Below are 24,452 nucleotides of genomic sequence, written 5' to 3'. Positions count from 1 at the left end.
CAGAAGAAGACAGGAAATAATAAAGATTAGAGCAGACATTAATGCTATCGAAACCAAAAAAACAGTAGAACAGATCAATAAAACCAGAAGCTGGTTCTCTGAAAGAATGAACAAAATTGATAAACAACTAGTCAGTTTGATCAAGAAGAAAAAGGAAAGGACCCAAAGAAGTAAAATCAAGAATGAAAGAGGAGAGATCACAACCAACACAACAGAAATAAAAATAATAAGAAATTATTATGAGCAATTATATGCCAATAAAATGGGTAATCTGGAAGAAATGGACAACTTCCTAGAAACATATACACTACCAAAACTGAAACAGGAAGAAATAGAAAATTTGAACAGACCCATAACCGTAAGGAAATCGAATTAGTAAAAAAAAAAATCTGCCAAAAAACAAGAGTCCAGGGCCTGATGGCTTTCCAGGGGAATTCTACCCAACATTTAAGGAAGAGTTAACACCTATTCTCTTGAAGCTGTTCCAAAAAATAGAAATGGAAGGAAAACTTCCAAACTCTATGAAGCCAGCATTACCCTGATTCCAAAACCAGACAGAGACCCCACTAAAAAGGAGAACTATAGACCAATTTCGCTGATGAACATGGATGCAAAAATCCTCAACAAGGTATTAGCCAACTGGATCCAACAATACACTAAAAAAATTATTCACCACGACCGAGTGGAATTTATACCTGGGATGCAGGGCTGGTTCAATATACACAAAACAATTAACGTGATTCATCACATCACTAAAAGAAAGGACAAGAACCATATGATCCTCTCAATAGATGCAGAGAAAGCATTTGACAAAATACAGCATCCTTTCTTGATAAAAACCCTCAAGAAAGTAGGGCTAGAAGGAGCATACCTCGAGATCATAAAAGCCATATACGAGCAACCCAACGCTAATATCATCCTCAATGGGGAAAAACTGAGAGCTTTCCCCCTAAGGTCAGGAACAAGACAGGGATGTCCACTCTCGCCACTGTTATTCAACATAGGATTGGAAGTCAGCCTCTGCAATCAGACAACACAAAGAAATAAAAGGCATGCAAATTGGCCAGGAGGAGGTCAAACTTTCACTCTTCACAGATGACATGAAGGTCTACATGAAAAACCCGAAAGATGCCACCAAAAAACTGCTAGAACTGATGCATGAATTCAGCAAAGTTGCAGGATACAAAATCAACGCACAGAAATCGGTTGCATTCCTATACACCAACAATGAAGCGACAGAAAGAGAAATCATGGAATCCATCCCATTTACAATTGCACCAAAAACTATGAGATACCTAAGGATAAATCTAACCAAAGAGGTAAAAAATCTATACACTGAAAACTATACAAAGCTTATGAAAGAAATTGAAGAAGACACAAAGAAATGGAAAAAGATTCCACGCTCCTGGATAGGAAGAACAAATATTGTTAAAATGCCGATACTACCCAAAGCAATCTACATATTCAATGCAATCCCTATCAAAGTAACACCAGCATTCTTCACAGAGCTAGAACAAATAATCCTAAAATTTGTATGGAACCAAAAGACCCCGAATAGCCAAAGCAATCTTGAAAAAGAAAACCAAAGCAGGAGGCATCACAATCCCAGACTTCAAGCTATACTACAAAGCTGTAATCATCAAGAGAGTATGGTACTGGCACAAGAACAGACACTCAGATGAATGGAACAGAATAGAGAACCCAGAAATAGACCCACAAACGTATGGGCAACTAATCTTTGACAAAGCAGGAAAGAATATCCAATGGTATAAAGACAGTCTCTTCAGCAAGTGGTGCTGGGAAAACTGGACAGCGACATGCAGAAGAATGAACCTGGACCACTTTCTTACACCAGACACAAAAAGAAACTCAAAATGGATGAAAGACCTCAATGTAAGACAGGAAGCCATCAAAATCCTCAAGGAGAAAGCAGGCAAAAGCCTCTTTGATCTTGCCCACAGCAATTTCTTACTCAACATGTCTCTGGAGGCAAGGGAAACAAAAGCAAAAATGAACTACTGGGACCTCATCAAAATAAAAAGCTTCTGCACAACGAAGGAAACAATCAGAAAAACTGAAAGGCAACCAACCGACAGAATGGGAGAAGATATTTGCCAACGACATATCAGATAAAGGGTTAGTATCCAAAATCTACAAAGAACTTATCAAACTCAACACTCAAAAAACAATCCAGTGAAGAAATGGGCAAAAGACATGAACAGACACTTCTCCAAAGAAGACATCCAGATAGCCAACCGACACATGAAAAAACGCTCAACATCACTCATCATCAGGAAAATACAAATCAAAACCACAATGAGATACCACCTTACACCTGTCAGAATGGCTAACATTAACAAGTCAGGCAACAACAGATGTTGGCGAGGATGCGGAGGAGGAGGATCTCTTTTGCACTGCTGGTGGGAATGCAAGCTGGTGCAGCCACTCTGGAAAACAGTATGGAAGTTTCTCAAAAACCTAAAAAGAGAACTATCCTATGACCCAGCAATTGCACTACTAGGTATTTATCCAAGGGATACAGGTGTGCTGTTTCAGAGGGACACATGCACCCCCATGTTTATAGCAGCACTATGAACAACAGCCAAATTATGGAAAGAGCCCAAATGTCCCTCAATGGATGAATGGAAAAAGAAGATGTGGTATATATATACACAATGCAGTGTTACTCGGCAATCAAAAAGAATGAAATCTTGCCATTTGCAACTACATGGATGGAACTGGAGGGTATTATGCTAAGTGAAGTTAGTCAGAGAAAGACAAAAATCATATGACTTCACTCATATGAGAACTGTAAGAGACAAAACAGATGAACATAAGGGAAGGGAAACAAAAATAATATAAAAACAGAGAGGTGGACAAAACAAAAGAGACTCATAAATATGGAGAACAAACTGAGGGTTGCTGGAGGGGTTGTGGGAGGGGGAATGGGCTACATGGGTAAGGGGCACTAAGGAATCTACTCCTGAAATCACTGCTTCACTATATACTAATTTGGGTGTAAATTTTAAAAAATAAAAAATAAAGTTAAATTATAAAAAATAAATAAATACATACATACATAAATACATAAATAAATGTTTCTGTAAGGATGCATACAAGGAGATGCAACTACAGAACAGGAGGAGGGAAAATTACTAATGTACTGCATTTTGACCTTTTTTGTTTTTTTACAAGTATGGTTCATTTTGGTATTTAGAAAATAAACTTCATTGCTGTACTAACCATGAATTATGATTTTTATCTAGTTTTCCAAGGGTCTCACCTTCAAAAGCATAAAAGACTAAAATAAAGTAACATATCAAACAACAAAAGAAACCTTTATTTTGATGGAAAAAGTAGTGGAACTGGAATAAGCTTCATTTTTAAAAAAGAACTCATCTGGGGCGCCTGGGTGGCTCAGTCGGTTAAGCAGCCGACTTCGGCTCAGGTCATGATCTCGTGGTCCGTGAGTTCGAGCCCCGCATCAGGCTCTGTGCTGACAGCTCAGAGCCTGGAGCCTGTTTCAGATTCTGTGTCTCCCTCTCTCTGACCCTCCCCTGGTCATGCTCTGTCTCTCCCTGTCTCAAAAAATAAATAAAACGTTAAAAAAAAAAAAAAAAAGAATTCATCCAACAAATTGCCTCAAACATCTATTCATCTAACATCATCTATAATACTTATCTAAAAATAGGAGTAGGGAACTAATTCAATTCACCTTCCTGCCTAACAGGAGTTAGTATACAGAGATGAAAATTCTCTGTAAGAGATCTACTTGGACTGGAAAAACTTTTAACAAATCAAATAACTTGTCTGTTTTTCTGGGTTTTTTTTTTTTTTTTAATTTTTTTTTTTTCAACGTTTATTTATTTTTGGGACAGAGAGAGACAGAGCATGAACGGGGGAGGGGCAGAGAGAGAGGGAGACACAGAATCGGAAACAGGCTCCAGGCTCTGAGCCATCAGCCCAGAGCCCAACGCGGGGCTCGAACTCACGGACCGCGAGATCGTGACCTGGCTGAAGTCGGACGCTTAACCGACTGCGCCACCCAGGCGCCCCTGGTTTTTTTAATAGTAGGGCAATAGCTGCCTGAATTATCAAAACAAATTTCAAAATGAATCTGTAGGGGCACCTGGTTAAACGTCCGACTTCAGCTCAGATCACGATCTCGCAGTTTGTGAATTCAGGACCCACATCAGGCTCTGTGCTGACAGCTGACAGCTGGCCCGAGTCAGGCTCTGTGCCAACAGTGTGGATGGAGACTGCTTGCAATTCTTGCTCTCTCCCTCTCTCTCTGCCTCTCCCCTGGCTTGCTCGCTCTCACATACATACATACATACATACATACATACATACATACATCATTAAAAAAAAGTGAAAACTATATTATCCTTCTACACTTTTACAATTAGAAAGACAGAACAATAAATATAAAAACGTTAGCTGTACATGATCAAAGCTAAGAGAGAACGTGTTGAAGAGGTGGAGAGCATTCGTTTAAGGAATACACAAGCTGAGAGCAAGACCTAAATAGTGTAAATGCTCATCTGGGAGCCTTCTTGCACTTAAAAGACTTCTAAAGCCAAAGTACATTTCCACACCAAGAGGGATACAAGACAACATGACTTCCTGGTACTTGCCCTTCAAGGCAGAAGCAAGCAAGCCAACTCTATAGCAAATCACTGTTTGAATTTTAACTTTTGGTTAGAGATGGCAGATGTTCCAAAATGCAAAATCTCAGCCTGAATTTTTAGTTCCTATAACCTCATCTACTCTACAAACATTTTATAAAATACCACCTTTTCACATTTCTAAATCTGATATATATACTTTCAAATTTCATTTTCCTAAGTCATTCCTATTTCAGTATCAATGGAAAGAACAAATTGCAGAAAGTTCTGTCACAGATCAGTGAATCCACACAACTCACCTGCACACCTACAGTTTTAATTGGCAGCAGGAAGGCATTCAATGAATGCAAACTTGTAATTTGCATCAGCTTCTCCTGATCCTCTTCTGATGTACAAGCTTTGACTCTTTGTAATAGTGTATGTGGCTGAGAAAATCAAACAGATATTTCTTAAGGTTTCAAGAAATGAGGTATTCTTTTGGTATCTATTACTCTCTTATGTATCTACACTTACTGGTTTACAGCAATAGGTCCTATCTGATATTTCTCTTTGACTTGTGTGTGCTACGCAGTGTATCAGAATTTCACTCCTAAGGGCCAGGGCTGTAAAATCTTAAGCATCAGGGTAAGAAATACAGCTTATATATTTTGAAGATTTAATCTTCATCATCAGCGAGGGCCACACCTCACGTGACTCAAACCTTTTCCTTATATTAAAACTCTTTACCATAGTTACTTTTGTCTAAAATTAATGTATCTCCACCCACTTCCTTTTTTTGGTGTATTTGCCTGGTATATATGCTCCTTCATTTTTTTACTTTCACTCCTTCTATCTCTAAGTAAACAGACTATAATTAGGTTTTACTTCTCAATCTAGTTTGACAATCTATATCATAACTAGAGATATTAGTCCTTTTAATTAACTGTGGGTTAAAAACATGGTTGGATTTCATTCTACCATTTTATTTAGCAGTTTCTTTTTGTCCCAGTTTCTGGGTTTCTTTCTCCTTTCTTACATTTTTCTAAACTATTTCTCCCACCTCATTTAATCCCGTCTACTGGTCTTTCCCGCCCCCCCCCCTTCTACTGGTTTTGAAGTTAACTCCCATATTTTTATTCTTTTAGCAGTTCCCCTTAAGTGCTAGCATGGATACTTAACAGAAGAGAATCAATCTCTCTGTCCTCCTAGCAAACAATACAAGCATCTTTGAATGCTTTAATTCCAATCCCTGTGGCTTATATGCTATTTTACATGTATACTGTTATAATGTTTTTAAACAAATAACAAAAATCAGAGATTATTTTTATTATACAGCCCGTGTTTATTTCGGGTTGAGCAGCACTGCCTTTAGTTCCTTAAGTAATGATTGTTAATAGTAAATTCTGTTTATCTCAAAATGTCTTTATTTTGCCCTAGTTCTTACAAGACAGCTCATCTGTTCACTATTCACAATTATTCTCTCTTGGCACTTTGAAATCTTCTTGCTGTTACCATTACTTTCAGTGTTAAGTCTTTCCTTTGAAGGGCAATCAATCTTTTCTCTGCAGCTGCTTTGTCTTTGGCAGACTGCTATTTTGCTAGACATGCCTACTTGGTATCAATTTTTCTTCCCATTATTCTAATTGAGATGTGTTACGTTTCCTGAATCTGAGGCATGGTGTCTTCCACCAGCGTGGAAGAATTCAAATACTTTTGTCTATTATCTCCTCTTGGACATATGTTAAAGTTGACCTTCTCATTCTATTTTAACCTCTTCTATCCATATTTTCTCTTTGATACTCTAATTTCTGGACAATCTCTTAGCATCTACCTTGGAGTTCATTACTTCTTTCTTTAGCTGTTTTTAGTTTTAGTTGTTTTCATTCCTAGAACTTACTTTTTTTCAAAGCTGCCCAGTCATTTATCATATACCTTATTATTCTTTGCTTCTTTTAATTCTACATATTTTACACTATCTACGAACACCAGTATCTGAATAGTGTTTCAGAGTCTTGTTCTGACAGTTTTTTCCACTAGCTCTCATTCATGCTGCCTGACTTCTATACATATTTTGCAATTTTTAAAATTTTAAGTTCATATATATTGGAACTCTATATGCAGGAATCTTTTAAGGGCTGGTTGAAGACACTGCAAAGAGAATTTACACTGCTAAGCGTGACACCTGGATGCATGAGCAATCAAGCTTCACTTTAAACTGAAATTCTTGGCCTGCAGTTTTTCAGACCACACAGATTATGAATTCAGGCATCGAATCTACAGAAGGACTGGGAGACTTATCTTCACTTTCGAGTTAAAACGTTTTTCCTTATTTTCTTATACTAAATATACAATATTTTTAAACACCCTTTCATATCTAGCATTTTTAAGGATTCAAGCTATCTAATCTGTTGTATGGCTGAAAAGTCTGCATTTGCAAGTCTCTAGAGAATATTTTCTTTAGAGTCACTTAACATGTTAAATTACTCTGAATTTCCAAAAAATGAAACTACTACTGCCAAGAATCCATCCAATTCCTTATACTGATTAGCTATGTCTACTTAAAACACCTACAATATATAAACTCAATGCAAATTATTACCTTCTTAACACTTGCAGAAAAATCAGCTACTATTTTCAAAATATTGTTGGTTTCAGGAAAGTCCTTACAAATATAAGGTTCTTCAGCACATATTACTCTAATTGCCAAGCCAGGACCTAAAGAGAATATTAACAATGGTATTTAATATAAATTTTATATTTATATTAAAATGTAATACAAAAGTATCAGTTTCTAATATAAAAATCCTTCCAAAAATTAAAATCCATTGACCATTGTTTCCAACTTTACTGAATTATAATTGACATAACTAGAGTAAGTTTTTTGAAGTGTTTAATTTCAAATGTGACTATTAATTTCCCATCCAACTCATCATTTTTTACAACACTTTAGTTCTCTTTACATCTCCTTTACATCAAGGATTTTTATCTATTTTTGATAGTCCATGTATTGCCACAGTATTCTTCACCGAAAATTTTTTAAATCACAATATATGTGCCAATCTTTTTTAAACTTATTAAAAGAATTTTTAAACATACAAAAGTAAAGAGTACCGTATAATGAACCACCTTATTATTCACCACCCAGATTCAACTACTAATTTAATTTTAGGAAGAAGAGTATGCTGTTTAAAAAAAAAAAAAAAAAAGTACAACAGACTGTTTAACTCCAAAAATGTGAACTGGCATTTCTCTTTCATCAAATACTTAAAAAGGATAAAAACATAAGGTATGCATAGATCTAAGAAAAATGGATTCTGCTTCTATATTGTAAGAACAGAAAAGGCATCCCTTGAGATGCCTGATTATAGACAAAACCTTAGCCATGTTCCATTAATTCCTGTTTCATTCTTCATCTGTAGAATCAACAGCTTATTTAAGGTAAGTAGTATGCCTAATTTTTTTTAAAGCAGCACAATATTTTCTACTAAAGAAATCTAACATAATAAAAAAAAAAACCCAATATATAAAATAGATTTTTAAAAGTCAAGTGAATCTATACAGTGTCTGGGTGGCTCAGTTAGTTAAGCACCCAACTCTTCATCTCAGTTCATGATCTCACAGTTCATGGGTTCGAATTCCACATCAGGCTCTGTGCTATCAGCAAGGAGTCCGTTTGGGATTCTCTCTCTCCCTCTCTTTCTGCCACTTGCATGTGTGTTTTCAAAAATAAATAAAATAAATTTTAAAAAGTCAAGTGAATCTAATGCAATGATGCCCAAGGACACAGGACCACTTGGCCTCCATTACATTCATACACAATCCTTTGCCAACACACAGGTTAGGAATTAAACATCCTGAATTCCTAGATTTGAAGTTTATAGACACAAACAACACTAATTACCAAATGAGTTATAACTCTGTAACACTGTTTATGGAACCAATATGGTATTTAAGAGTACAAACTGTGAGGTGAAGCCATCGGGGCTAGAATCCCAGCTCCATACCTAATCTGTGTTAACTTTTGGCAAACTGGGCTCTGCCCCTAAAATTTCCTCATCTATAAAAAAGAATAATGGTAGTTTCTATTGTGAGGATCAAATGAGACGGTATGTGTAAATTATTTAGCAGAATGCCTGGCACATACTAGTATTTCAGAAATGTTAACCTTTACTGTGTTTTTTTAATTTAATTAGGCCATTCTTGCAAATCATCACCTAATAACTATTACAAAGAGCCAGAAACTGAGGTACAAGACTTACCCAAGCTCAAGAACTTATAACAAAAACAGTTTAAGACTCTCAGTCCTAAATTTAAACCAATACCACCTCTAATTAGTTATTTTTCTATATGACAGCAGCACATGATTAAACAAAGTACTTTTTTTGTTGTTGTTCATGAATTAGTTACATACAGCACTATGCAAAGAAGTAATTCAGACAATTTAACCATAGGATTTAGGATTTCAGAGAACCACATTTTAACCTGGTCTTCCATGGGATACATCATGGTATATCCGAAATAACATATAAATCCCAGCTCTTGTGTGGCAATGTTATTAAAATATCTCTATGCCTTGTTTTTCTCATCTGATGGCAACATCATAGGCCAGACTCACTGGGCTGGTGTAATATATACACAAATACAATGGAAAATGATTATGTAAGAAAATGAAGTATATATAATAGATACTAAGAAGAATTTTATCCCCTACCCACCCTTTCCTTTCTCTAAAGTTACATATTCCGTGAGATAAAAAAATTATTTCAAAATTGTCTGAACTGATTTTTCTTCAACATGAAGGTATAATGGCAAATTGAGCAATTCTTTTTTTTTTTTTTTCCTTACCTGGAAATGGATGCCTGGAAACTAACTCTTCTGGAAGTCCAAGTTCTCTGCCTAAAATTCTTACTTCATCTTTATGAAAATCTTTCAGAGGTTCTATTACTTTTCCCTACAGAGGCAGAAAGCCAATTAATACAAATTAGTAACAAAATGACATGGAAAATAAAGAGTGACAAATTACTGGCCTCTCCTATTGTCTTTTACCTTAAATTAAAATACCATTCTTTAAAATTTCGCATTTTAAAGTATATCTCCTCCCATATGTCTATAAGAAATTAGGCAAATATTTTACTGATCCTCATATTTCTCTTTGAAACACATTTTAAACATAAACCTTTCAAATATAAATAAATCAGAGCAGCCCTAACCACTATCTCTGATCTAGTTCTCATTAGAATACAAGACAATTAGAAAATACCATACTAGGGGCTTCTGGGTGGCTCAGTCAGTTAAGCATCCGACTTCGGCTCAGGTCATGATCCCATAGTTTTTGAGTTCGAGCCCCGCATCAGGCGCTGTGCTGACAGCTCAGGGCCTAGGGCCTGCTTCAGATTCTGTGTCTCCCTCTCTTTCTGCCCCTCCCCTGCTCACGCTCTGTCTCTCTCTCTCAAAAATAAACAAACATTAAAAAAAAAATTAATGGGCGCCTGGGTGGCTCAGTTGGTTAGGCATCCGACTTCAGCTCAGGTCATGATCTCACGGTTTGTGAGATCGAACCCCACATCAAGCTCTGTGCTACTGACAGCCTGGAGCCTGCTTCAGATTCTGTGTCTCCCTCTCTCTCTCTGCCTCTCCCCTGCTCACACTCTGTCTTTATCTTTCAAGAATAAATAAACATTAAAAAAACAATTTTAATTAAAAACAAAAATACCATACTAGTGTTTCGAAATTAAAGCTCTCCAAATGATACTATCAAGTAATGAAAAGACAACCTAATCATACTTGATAAAGGATCTATAATTAGAATACATAAAGAACACTTGCAATTCAATAAAAAGACAAACCAATTAAAAATGTGCAAAAGATCTGGGGGCACCTGTTAAGCATCTGACTCTTGATTTAAGCTCAGGTCATGATCTCACGGTTTGTGAGATGGAGCCCTACTTGGGATTCTCTCTCTGCCCCTCCCTTACTCACGTTCATGTGTGCACTCTCTTTCTCTCTGTCTCAAAAATAAATAAACTTTTGGGGCGGCTGTGTGACTCAATTAGTTAAACATCCAACTCTTAATTTCAGCTCAGGTCATGATCTCACAGTTCATAAGTCAAGCCCCACACTGGGCTCTGTGCTGTCAGCTTGGGATTCTCTCTCTGCCCCTTCCCTGGTCACTCTCTCTCAAAACGAATAAACAAACTTTTAAAAAGTTTTAAAAACAAAAATAAACTTTTTTATAAATGTGCAGAAGATCTGGATTATTTCTCCTAAGAAGATACACAAATGGCTAATAAGCATGTAAAAGCATGATCAACATCATTAGTTATTAAGGAAATGCAAGTCAAAATCACAGATACCACTTCACATCCACTAAGATGCATAAAATAAAGACAGATAATAGCCATCCTAATGAGTGTGAATTACCAAAAAAAAAAAAAAAAAAAAAAAAAAAGTGGGGGGAGTAACAATTGTTGGTAAAGTGTGGACAAACAGCAACACTTGTGCATTGCTGGTGGACTAGAATATGGTTTAATTGCCATGGAAATATTAAGAAGTTCCTTTTAAAAATTAAAAAAAGAACTATAATGGGGCACCTAGCTGGCTCACTTAGTAGAGCATGCAACTCAATCTTAGGGTTAGAAGTTTAAGCCCCATGTTGGGCATGGAGATTACTTAAAAATAACACCTTTAAAAAAAAATAGAGCTACTGTGATCCAGCCTTTCTTGTATATAGCCAAAAATACTGACAGCAGGGTCTCCAAGAGATATTTGCCAATTCATGTTCATAACAACACAATTCACAATAGGCAAAAGTGGAAGCAACCCAAATGTCCACTGACAGATAAATGAACAAAATGTGTACACATACAAAAAAATATTATTTAGCCTTAAAAAGGAAGGCAATCCTGTCACATGCTACAACATGGATGAACCCTGAGGACCTAAGCTAAATGAAATAAGCCAGTCACAAAGACAAATACTATATGATTTCACTTATATGGAGTATCTAAAGTAGTAGAATGGTGATTACCAGGTGTTGGGAAGAAGAAAAGGAGGGTAGCTGTTGTTCAGTGGGTAAAGTTTCAGTTTTACAAGATGAAAACGTTATGGAGCTCTGTCTCATAACAATGCAAATATACTTAACATTACTGAACTGTACAATTAAAAATGATTCAGGGAGGGATGAGCGAGAGGGAGAAAGGCTTTATGTTAAAGTTCTCACAAGCTTTTACCTCTTCTCTCAACTTTCTGATAAGCTCTGTGTCATTGTGATGGGTTTTGATGAGTTCAGCTTTGCCACTTGCAACAAGGGAAGCACTTTCAATTAAATCAGGCCGTAAAGTACCTTGGGCGAGGAAAACCTCCTCTGGTTTCAGGTTCATTTCTCCAATCACTTCATTGGCGATCTATAACCAAGAGGAGTAAAACAGCCTTTTAGGAGACAAATCTTTTAAAAAGATAGCAGTCTTTTTTATACTGTCGGCAAAATTTCTCAGAGTCCTTTTACAATCCTGACCAAGAGATAAAATCTGCACCAACTCCCAGAAGTAAATTAAGAACATATGCTTTAGAGATTCAAAAAGGTATGCAAACATTCAAAGCCTGAAAAGCAGCCATTGAAATATCCAAAGAACTGAAGTCTAACATCAATTAAAAATATCTATTCTTAAATAGTTAAAACAATAGACTGGCAACATAAGTAAACATGGTTTTTTAAAACATAAAATAGTTTCACCAATCAGTATAAAATAGCAACATACACTAAAATTCTTAACCAAAAAAAGAATTAAAATTAGGTAGTAAACTTGGTTATTTGATATAACAAGGAAACAAATAGTAAAATTCACATCAAAAATAGCATACAATGTGGATATCAAAAAGGTACCTTAACAAAAGTATCTCCAATAATTTTTCTTTTCTCTTCAGGACTTGTAGTCATATTTAACGTTTTGCTAATTCTTTTTCGTGGAGTTCTATCTTCATCTGATATTGGTAGAGTTGTTGTTCCATTGTAGAAGGAATGAGCAGCATTTATCACTGAAGGAGAGGGAGAAGCACATTTTAAAACAGAACATTTTTAAAAACCATAAATAACAGGTCAAACCACAGAAAGAAAACCTAGATGGATCTTTTGATCACAACTTACCTTGCCTACATATTACAGAACTACCAACAAACCACGATGAACAGTGTCCAGACATAGGCACTCATTAAATTTTGTTCTTTTGAGAATCCTGTGGCATTTAATAATCCAAGGCCATGACATTATAAATTATGGTGGCTGCATTCCCTGTATTCAATGCCCCACCAGAGCAATAAGGAAAAGCTAAAGGAAGAAGCATAGCCCCAAGGGAATTGAAAGCAGTGGTTCATATAGAAGGGTCAAAGTCCTCAGAATTGCACACTGAATTAACTAGTCTCTTGAAAAACTGATGTTTATCAACATATATGTAGCAATCTCTGGCTGTCCTTTTATTTTTATTTATTTTTATTTTTTAATTTTTTTTTTAACGTTTATTTATTTTTGAGACAGAGAGAGACAGAGCATGAACAGGGGAGGGGCAGAGAGAGAGGGAGACACAGAATCGGAAGCAGGCTCCAGGCTCTGAGCTGTCAGCACAGAGCCCAACGCGGAGCTCGAACTCACGGACCGTGAGATCATGACCTGAGCCGAAGTCGGACGCTTAACCGACCAAGCCACCCAGGCGCCCCTGTCCTTTTATTTTTAAAGAGCAAGATACTTAAAAATTGACTAAGATCTCTACTTGGTAGAAAGGCTGAACAACTGGTGAGTTTCACCGAAATACAGCTGGTCATTTCACTGGGATACAGCCGTGAATTTGTAGCTCTTTCTCTTAAACTGGTTAATTACCCCAGAATAGACACCCTAAATCTCCTGCCTATCAGCATTCTGATAATGGAACACAGAAAGTGGCAAGGAGAGGGAGTAGCCATTCAGTACACAGATTTTTGCTTAATCTTACTGTTTCTACTGTAGAATCTTATTTCTACCCTCAACTATGCCTGGTATTGATATGCCCAAATCCAGAGTGTATTTTATTTAGCCTCTGTAGAGAGTAAATCTAGTCTTATGATGTGGAGGGATAGAAGCAGTTTATTCCTGTGTTAAGGAAAAGGATCTCCTTCTCAGGTATTCAACCAATCGGTTTTAGGATCACCCAGAGAACCACACCACACTGGGAAGTCAACCCTGAGCCTCCCCACAAGTCTCAACTTTGTTACCTTCCTCCCCTTAACACCCCTCCCACCAAAGTTTGAGAGTCCTCCATTCTACTATATCAGTTACCAGGGACAGATGCAAGTTTTTGTGAGGATAAAACTTTTACAACTTGGAGGCTCCCTTCAAGAAAAAGAATGAGGAGCACCTGGGTGGCTCAGTCAGTTCAATGTAGGACTTCAGCTCAGGTCATGATCTCACAGTTCATGGGTTCGAGCCCCGCTTCAGGGTCTGTGCTGACAGCTCAGAGCCTGCTTCAGATTCTGTGTCTCCCTCTCTGTCTGCCCCTCCCCAGCTCATGCTCTATCTCTCTCTCAAAAACAAGTAAATGTTAAAAAAAAAAATAATTTAAAGAAAAAGAATGAATAACCACAAGGTTTTTGTTTTTTTTTTTTTAAATCACAAGTTAATATTAGGATGGTTAACACAAACTACACATAGAAATGATTACAAATCACATATATGCCACTAAACCCAAACTAAATGTGTCCCCAACTCAACTTTTTCTTAGCCTAATCCCAAAATGCCTGCAGTCACTTCAACACCACGCAACAAAGCTCAAGTTATGGTGGAAAGACAAAATGAATTAACTACAATTTATTAAAATATCTTACTTGAATCTTTCACAACAATATAGAAATACGTAAAGACACTCCTAGGGTCCATTCCAGGATTTTGGAAAAAGCTTGGCTAGTGAGGCATCCTGGTCAAGAGCCATTAGCTTATCAGAGAAAATCCACATTATCCATCTGCTTTCCACCTTCCAACATTTTGTTACACCATTAGACTGCTATCACCTCCCCTATTCCTTGTCCTGTAGCATTATATTTGTTTTATGCCTGTAATGTTATTTTAGTGAAGCTTCAAAAGAGAAAGAAACAGACTCGTCTTCACTTCGTGTTTAACGACAAGTCTTCATTTTACAGTCAACCTTCTGGCATCAATTCCAACTAATTCAATAATATGCATGGTTTGTATCATTAAAGTATGGACTTGATTTCAATGTAACTACTGATTACACCCTGTTTTTAAAAAGTATTAAAGATATGGGCGCCTGGGTGGCTCAGCTGTTAAGCCTCTGACTTCAGCTCAGGTCATGATCTCACAGTTCATGGATTTGAGCCCCACATTGGGCTCTGTGCTGACAGCGTGGAGCCTGGGGCCTGCTTCAGGCCCTCTCCCTCTCTCTGTCCTTCCTCTGCTCATGTTCACAAACTCTCTCTTGAAAATAATCATTAAAAACAAAAAATAGTATTAAAGATAGCTACAAACATAAATGCAGTTAAAACCTAAGAAGTTTAGGGGTGTCTGGTGGCTCAGTTAAGCATCTGACTTCGGTTGAGGTCATGATCTCACGGTTCATGAGTTCCAGCCCCATGTCGGGCTCTGTGCTGACAGCTCTGTGCTTTGGCTCTCCCTCTTCTCACCTCCCACCCTCCCCCCACCCCCCCACCCCCCGCCCCGCTCATGCTTTGTCTCTCTCTCTCAAAAATAAACATTAAAAAAAAAAAACCTAAAAATTTACTAGTGGACTTAAAAAAAAGTGACCAGGTTCCTCAAAAAGTTAAAAATAGAACTACCCAAAGACCCAGCAACTGCACTACTAGGTATTTATCCAAGGGATATAGGCGTGCTGTTTTGAAGGGGCATGTGCACCCCAATGTTTATAGCAGCGCTATTGACAACAGCCAAAGTATGGAAAGAGCCCAAATGTCCATCAACAGATGAATGGATAAAGAAGATGTGGTATATATAGATATACAATGGAGTATTACTCAGCAATGAAATCTTGCCATTTGCAACAATGTGGATGGAACTAGAGGGTATTATGCTAAGCGAAGTCAGAGAAAGACAAATATCATATGACTTCACCCATATGTGGAATTTAAGATACATAACAGATGAACATAAGGGAAGGGAAGCAAAAAGAATATAAAAACAGCGAGGGGGACAAAACATAAGAGATTCTTAAATACAGAGAACTGAGGGTTACTGGAGGGATAATGGGTGGGAGATGGGCTAAATGGGTAAGGGTCATTAAGAAGGACACTTGTGGGATGAGCAATGGGTGTTACACATAGGGAATGAATCACTGGAATCTACTCCTGAAATCATTATTGTAATATATGCTAACTAACTTGGATATAAAATTAAAAAATTAAAAAAATTAAATTAAAAAAAAGTGACTATTAACAAATTAGGCACAGGCGTTAACATATCTCACCATAATAAAGGCCACATACAACAAGCCCACAGTTATATCATACTAGACGGTGTAAAGTTAAGCTTCCCCTCTAAGACCAGAAACAATACAAGGGTGCCCACCCTTATCAATCCTATTCAACAGAAGTACTACAAGTCCTAGCTAGAAAAATCAAGCAAGAAAAAGAAATAAAAGATATCAGAATTGGAAAGGAAAAAAAATCAAACTGTCTGGATTTACAGGTAACATGACTTTATATTGAGAAAACCCTAAAGACTGAACCAAAAAACTTAGATCTGATCAATGAACTCAGTAAAGTTGCAAGATACAGAACATACAAAAATCAGTAGTGTCTCTATATGTTAACAACAAATTTTCTTTTTTTTTTTTTTTTGTTTTTTTTAACGTTTATTTATTTTTGAGACAGAGAGAGACAGAGCATGAATGGGGGACGGCCAGAGAGAGGGAGACACAGAATCCGAAACAGGCTCCAGGCTCTGAGCTGTCAGCACAGAGCCCGACGTGGGGCTCGAACTCACGGACCGCGAGATCATGACCTGAGCCGAAGTCGGCCGCTTAACCGACTGAGCCACCCAGGCGCCCCAACAACATATTTTCAAAAAAAATAGAGAAATCAATCCCATTTACAACAGTATCAAAAACAGTAATAATTTAACTAAGAAGGTGAAAGATCTCTACTATGAAAACTACAAGATGTTGATTTAAGAAATCAAAGAAGACACAAATGGAAAATTAATGAATAAATGGATTAGAAAAATACTGTTAAAATGTCAATACTACCAAAAGTCATCTACAGATTTAATGCCACCCCTACCAAGAACCCAATGGGTTTTTTTAAACAGAAGTAGAAAAAACACCCCTAAAATATGTGTTAACTACAAAAGACCCCAAATAGCTAAAGAAATCCTGAGAAAGAAGAACAAAGCAGAAGTATCACGCTTCCTAATTTCTAGCTATCCTATAAAACTATATTCATCCAAACAGTATATGGTATCAGCATAAAAACAGACAAAACAAAAACCAGAATCAAGAGCCCAGAAATGAACCCAAGCATATTTGATAATCAACTAATATTTGATAAGAGAGCAAGGAATACTCAATAGAGAAAAGAGTCTGTTCAATAAATGGTGATGGAATATATAAATGTAAAAGAATGAAACTGGACCCCTGCCTTTTACTACTCAGAAAAGTTAACTCAACATAGATTAAAAACCTAAATATATAAGACCTGAAACCATGAAAGAAAACACAGAAATAAAGTTCCTTGACACGGGTCTTGATAATGAATTTTTGCACAGGACCCTTAAAGCACAAGAACAGATCAAAAATGAACAAGAGGGACTATATCCAACTGAAGAACTTCTGCACAACAAAAGAAACCCATCAATAAAGTAAAAACCCACAGGGGTGTCTGGAAGGCTCAGTCAGTTACACTTCTGACTCTTGATTTCAGCTAAGGTCATGATCTCACAGTCTTGAAATGGAGCCCCGCAGCTTGTCTCCATGCTGAGCAGATTCTCTGCTGCTTGGGATTCCCTCTCTCCCCCTCTCTCTCTCTGCCCCCCCCCTCAAAATAAACAAACATTAAAAAAAACAAAAAAGAAGGCAACCTACAGAATGAGAAAAATGTTTGCAAACCATGTATCTGATAAGGGGGGTTAATATCCAAAATATGTAAAGAACTTCTACAATTCAATAGCAAAAACACAAATAACCCAATGAAAAAACAGAGGATCTGAATAGATATTTCCTCAAAGAAGATATACAAAAGGTCAACAGGTACCCAGAAAGAAGCTCAATATCACTAGCTATTAGATAAATGCTAATTAGAACTACAATGAGGTATTACCTCATTCCTGTCAGAATGGCCATTATCAAAAAGACGAGATTAACAAATGCGAGGATGTGGAGAAAAGGGATCCTTGTGCAATGTTGTTAGGATTGTAAATTGGTACAGTCTCTATAGAAGGGAGTTTGGAGGGGGGCGTCTAGGTGGCTCAGTCAGTTGAGCATCCGACTTCAGTTCAGGAAATGATCTCACAGCTCATGAGTTCAAGCCCCACGTCAGGATCTATGCTGACAGCTCGGAGCCTGGAGCCTGCTTCAGATTCTGTGTCTCTCTCTCACTCTCTCTGCCCCTAACCCACTCGCATTCTGTCTCTGTCTCTCTCAAAAATAAACAAACATTTAAAAAAAAAAAAATTTAAAGAAAAGAGTTTGGAGGATCCTCAAAAAATTAAAAATAAAACTACCATGTGATCCAGCAATTCTAATTCTGGGATATATCCAAAGGAAATGAAAGCACTCAAAAAGATATCTGCATTCCCATGTTCATAGCAGCATAACTTCCAATAGCTAAGATATGGAGACAACCTAAGTAAGCGTCCACCAATGGGTAAATAAAGATGTGGTACATATATACAACGGAAAATTATTCATCCATTAAAAAAACAAGAAAATCCTACCCATTTGTGACAGCATGCATGGACCTTATATGTATTAAGAGAAATAAGTCACACAGAGAAAGACAAATACTGTATGATCTCACTTATATGTTGACTCCAAAAAAACCAAACTCATAGAAAAAGAGATCAGACTTACTATCAGAGGTGGAGGGTGGGAAGAAGGGGAATTGGGAAGGTTAGGTTAAAAGATACAAACTTCCAATTATAAGATGAGTAAGCACTAAGGCTATATTGTACAACATGACAATTATAGCTAATACTGCTGAATAATACACAGAAAAGTTAAGAGTAAATCCTAAGGGTTCATGTCATAAAAATTTTTTTCCTTTTTAATTTTACTGTCCCTATATGAGAAGATGGATGTAAACTGGAACTACTGTGATAATCCTTTCAAAATACATGTAAAATCAAATCATCATGCTATTGTCTTAAACTTACAGTGATGTGTTATCAATGGTTTCTCAAAAAAAACTAGGAAAAAAGATGACCATACGGGTGGCTGGGTGGCTCAGTCGGTTGAGCGACCGACTTCGGCTCAGGTCATGATCTCACGGTTTGTGAGTTTGAGCACTGCGTTGGGCTCTGTGCTGACAGCTCAGAGCCTGGAGCCTGCTTTGGATTCTGTGTCTCCCCCTCTCTCTGCCCCTCCCCCACTCATGCTCTGTCTCAGAAATAAACATTAAAAAAAAAAAAAGATGACCATAGACTCTTCACTCCTCTGTATAAGCCTTTCAGTCTGTAAAATAATCTGTACATCCATACTTGTAGGAAAACTTGAAAATTCTCATCCATAAATAATATTACAGATGGGAAAAGATAACCCAAAAAGAGAAATGAACAGAAGAGAACAAAATGGTAGCTGAAATTTTAGTTACCTGTATATAACATTAGGAATAGTCAACAGTTTTAAAATTTATACTGGGACACCTCTTGAACTGGATACTCATAAATTTTTTTTAAGGTTTTATTTATTTCTGAGAGATAGAAACAAGCATGAGCAGGAGAGGGGCAGAAAGAGGGAGACACAGAACCAGAAGCAGGCTCCAGGCTCTGAGCTGTCAGCACAGAGCCTGAAGCAAGGCTAGAACCCACGAACCGCAAGATCATGACCTGAGCCGAAGTCAGATGCTTAACTAACTGAGCCACCCAGGCGCCCCTTGAACCAGACACTTATAATGTAAAAAACATAACTATAAGCTTATTGAGAAACCTGTACTTGGTTAAGGCAATGAGCTCATTCAAACCATAAGGTTAGATTTGATTTGTTAAATAAATCCTCATATATATATTAACTCTTCTGGGGTTCATCAATACCTTTGACCTGAATTCCAAGCTTTTTGAGGGCCTCTTCTACAGACTGGCTTTCTCGTTTTCTCATAAAGCCATTATCAATGTGCACGGCAATGACTTGATCTTGGTTCAAAGCACGATTCAGCAAAGCTGTACAAACTGTTGAGTCAACTCCACCACTGAGTAAAACCTAAAAGGTGAAATTAAAAGAAAAATCAAATTGAGTAAACAAACAAAACTATCAGCTTTAAAAACGCTGCTTTTAGCACAAGTATGTATGGTAATTGGAAAAGCACTCTGAACCAGCGCAACTCACAAAGCATCCCATCACCCAGTCAACATTTAAGGGCTATGGTGATGAAGCCAGTTTTGAGTTCTAACATTACTGAAATAAATTTGTAGACTTCCAGATGTAAATTCCTTACCAAAACTTTTGATGTGCCTACTCTCTCTTTGATCTCTCGAATGCACTCAAGTTCTCTGTTCTGCACAGTGAAGGTCCCACTGCACCCAGCTATATCATAGAGGAAATTCTTCAGTATTACTTTCCCATTTTCTGTAAGGCCAACTTCAGGGTGGAACTGTGCTCCATATAATTTTTTAGATTCATTTGCTATACCTTTATAGAGAAAATAATCACAAATTAAAATTTTTTTCATGTTGAAGACTCAACTAAGTACCCATAGTAATTCCTCACAATTTCTTCCTCTATAAATGTGAAAACTGATATAAATCAGTGCATTTTTAGCTACAGGAAAAAAAAGACAACACATAAAACAAAAACTACATTGCCACAATTTTTCTTCAAAGGTTTTTATGTATGACAGTGAAATAAGTCCTACAGAGATTATTTCACAGTACTTTCAACTTCTCCACCCAGATTACTTTGTCTACATAATACAATGATAACTCAATTTTTTAAAATCTTTTAATGTTTATTTTTGAGAGAGAGAAAGAGAGACAGAGCATGAGTGGGGGAGGGGCAGAGAGAGACAGAATCTGAAGCAGGCTCCAAGCTCTGAGCTGTTAGCACAGAGCCCAATGCAGGGCTCGAACTCGTGAACTGTGAGATCATGACGTGAGCCGAAGTCAGACGCTTAACAAACTGAGCCACCCAGGCACCCCAATGATAACTCAATTTTGGCTCTCGGTCCTACGTAGCTTTCATATGCAATGTGCAGCTACCAACTTTACGTATTAGGCCTGTCAGAATATTCTAAGTACTCCTTTCTTAGATATTATTAACTGCAGATATAACTTCATGGACTTGGCTAACGTGTTTCTGAAATTACTGACTGCCTATTAAGCAACAGGTGTTAGGCTTAATGTTTTACATGTGCATGCATTACCCCTGTTTATGGCTCTGAGATATCAAGAAATGTACAGCTAGGTAAGTAGTTAAATCAGGTCTAGCAGGCTCCCAAACTCATACTCATTCTACTATACCAACGAACTTCACATTTTCTTTACTTGGGTTCTATCCTAGGACACCATTCTCTATTGGTTCATTGCTGATTTCACTGTTCCTTCTTAATCTTTGTTGGTTCCTCCTCATCTTATCCATCTCTACAAATGAAAGTTGCCCAGTACTGAGCACTTAAATCTCTTCTCTATACATGGAGTGATCTATCACTCTCACGGCTCTAAATTCTACCCGTATGATGGTATACTCCCAAATTTATGCCTCAAGCCCAATTTTCTACTCTACAGTCTAGACCTACATATACAAATGTCTACTCATACCTTTATTTCTATGATTAATAAAGCATCTTGAATTTAATACACAAATCCACATGACTGCATTCTTACCCATCAGGTAAACAAAAACTTCACCTTTCTGGATACTCAGGTCATAAAACTTGGGAGTTAAAGCCCAATTATACACTTTTTTCCCCACTCCACATGTAATCCAACAGCAATTCCTTTGTCTCTCCTTTCAAAACCTATCAGAACCCAGTCTTGCTTCCAGTATCCAGTCCAGCATGTAAGAACCTGAAGGACACTGCTCTGTCCTAACAATAAACAGAAAGTTAACCACTGCCCTTGGAAAGACTGCAGATGAACACAGAGAATCATAACTTACCATAGCAGAAACCCATGAGTGCAAACATCCACAAGAACCACTGCTGAGGTAGGGAAACTTAAACTATAGTCAATGAATTGCTTAGAGATTCAGTGTGAAAATCTGAGAGAGAAAAATTCCAAGAGTACCCATTCATCACGGGCCCTGACACTTTTGTGAATCTTACCTCCAGGAGATTGACTAAGCTCTCAAAGTAAATGTCAGGGAGAGGGAAAAAGAAACCATTTTAAAATATACCAGGACATTCTGTTCTTCTTAACTAGGTCTATCTACTCTCAGGAGAAACTAATTAATCCACTTAAAGAGTTAGCTTTCTATCAGAGACCACTGACCTGCTAGAAGGGAAATCTCCAAATCCAGCCCACTCTAGTCATCACATTTCATCTAACAGTGAGAAAAAACTGAGTACTTGTGAACTCCACAGCCCAGGGACCCAGGCTTACTAAAAAACTGAGAGCTACTCTTCCTATCCCCACACCTTACCATCACATACTAAAAGCCTATTTACAACAATTCCTTTTAACTAGTACATCATGCATGACAATCAAAACAAACAAAAAATTTCAAGGCATCCTAAAGGCAAAGAACACAGTTCAAAGAGATACCATAAGCATCAGAACCAGATACCCAGACTAAGATATGGCAGGGATGTTGGAATGATCAGATCAGGCTTTAAAACAATTAGGATTGGGACGCCTGGGTAGCTCAGTCAGTTAAGCGTCTGACTTCGGCTCAGGTTAAGAACTCATGGTTTGTGAGTTCTAGCCCAACATCGGGCTCTGTCTCCCTCTCTCTGCTCCTCCCTCCATCACTCTTCCTCTCAAAAATAAATAAACATTTAAAAAAAACTGTGATTAAGCAGCTAAGACTAATGGATAAAGCAGACAGCATGCAAAAACAAATGGGTAATGTAAGCAAAGGGATGGAAAGTCTAAGAAGGGATCAAAAAGAAAGCTAGGATAAAAAGCACTGTTAACAAAAATGAAGAATGCCTTTGATGGGTTTATTAGTTGACCAGACAGAGCTGAGGAAAGAAGCTCTCAGCTACAGGATATCTCAATAGAAATAACCAAAACTGAACAACGAGAAAAAAACACTGAAAAAAACAATGAAAATAAAAGGCATGCAGGTTGAGAAAGAAATAAAACTGTCTTTGTTCACAGATGACATGATCATCTATACAGAAAATCCTAAAAAATCCACAGAAAAACACTAGAATAAGCGATCATAGCAGGGTTGCAGGATCTAAGGTTGATACACAAAAGTTCACTGCCTTCCTACACATCAACAATGAACAAGTGGAGCTTGAAATTGAAAATACAATTAGCACCCAAATAAATGAAATACTTGGTATAAATCTAACAAAGTACATACAAGATCTATGCGAGAAACCAGTAACTGTTGACCACTTGTACCTCTCCCACACTGTACCTTACACTCCCCTCTCCTAATTGCTACAATAGACTCCTAAGTGATCTCCCTACTCCTACATTTGACCCATTCCTCTTTGCTCTTCATTGTAGCCAAGGTAAGCCTAAAATTAGATTCAGTTTCTCCTTTGTTCAAAACTCTACCTCGCTATGAGTAAAGCCAAAAAGCTCATAGTGGTCTCAAAGGGTCTGTGTTCTGGTCCCCCAAACACCTCCCTCATCTCCCCTCTACCACTCTCCCCCAGGCTTCTTCTGCTCCAACCACATAGTCTCCTTGCTGTTCCTCAAACAAGGTCCCATCCCAGGAGCTTGGTACTACTATCTCCTCTTCCCCCAACTATCTAGAAGGGTCACACTTCCTTCATGCCCAGTATCATTTTATAGGAATACCCTCCCTGAATATCCTGTAGAAAACAGTAACAACCCTAATCACACATATTCTGCAACACTCCTCTCTTCCCTGTATTTTTTCAATGCACTTACACACCGTCTGACACTTGACATATTCTGTATTTGTGTATTGTCTGTCCCATCCCTCCTCCCAACTAGAATGTTAAACAGGGACTTTTGTCCAGTTTGTTCATTACTCTATCCTTGGCACCTAGAACCGTGACTGGCACAAAGTAGGTATACAAGTTATTTGCTGAATGAAAAAAATACATAAGCCATCTAACACTGTTGATCTTTTATATTAAATAAAAACATTTCAAGACGAAAACCATTATCAATCATTTCTATGTTAATGTACTAGTCTAATTAACTAATTGCAGGCAGAATACTCAATTCAGTTTATCCATGACAAATCTTTTCTTCAACTTACTGTTTAAGCGTGGCATTTCAAACAATAACTTTATTGATAAACCCATTTTCTACTTACTTCTAGGATTGATAATTATTTACATAACAACTAACCAAGTAAGCATGTCAAAAATCACAAACTGCCAGAAAATCAATTCCTCTTCCTCAGAAAAGTCAAGAATAAAAATGGGTTTAAAGCACAGATTGGTAAAATTTCTACAAAGGGCTAAATAGTAAAAATTTTAGGCCCTTAGGGATACATGCATACATGGGACACAATCCCTGCCTTTTATTATAACTCTTTAATGACAATAAACATC

General features: G+C 37.3%; 1 protein-coding gene across 3 annotated transcripts in view; it reads right to left on the bottom strand.

Annotated features, from left to right (window-relative positions):
* GMPS (guanine monophosphate synthase) overlaps positions 1-24,452 on the bottom strand; it is a 79,120-nt gene that overhangs the window by 12,997 nt on the left and 41,671 nt on the right. For all 3 annotated transcript variants that reach the window (XM_040480568.1, XM_040480567.1, XM_040480569.1), the window contains exons 6-12: positions 20,247-20,440; positions 19,846-20,011; positions 12,490-12,641; positions 11,837-12,010; positions 9,453-9,558; positions 7,207-7,322; positions 4,928-5,053 (exon numbers count right to left, since the gene is read on the bottom strand). In XM_040480568.1, the coding sequence (XP_040336502.1) occupies positions 4,928-5,053; positions 7,207-7,322; positions 9,453-9,558; positions 11,837-12,010; positions 12,490-12,641; positions 19,846-20,011; positions 20,247-20,440 (1,034 nt within the window). The remainder of the gene's footprint in view (positions 1-4,927; positions 5,054-7,206; positions 7,323-9,452; positions 9,559-11,836; positions 12,011-12,489; positions 12,642-19,845; positions 20,012-20,246; positions 20,441-24,452) is intronic.

This window comes from Herpailurus yagouaroundi, unplaced genomic scaffold, assembly GCF_014898765.1.
Source record: "Herpailurus yagouaroundi ecotype Mexico unplaced genomic scaffold, PumYag 159, whole genome shotgun sequence".
In the NCBI taxonomy this organism is placed as follows: domain Eukaryota; kingdom Metazoa; phylum Chordata; class Mammalia; order Carnivora; family Felidae; genus Herpailurus; species Herpailurus yagouaroundi.
The sequence above is the reverse complement of the archived record's forward strand: the minus strand, read 5'-3'. Positions and strand labels throughout refer to the sequence as shown.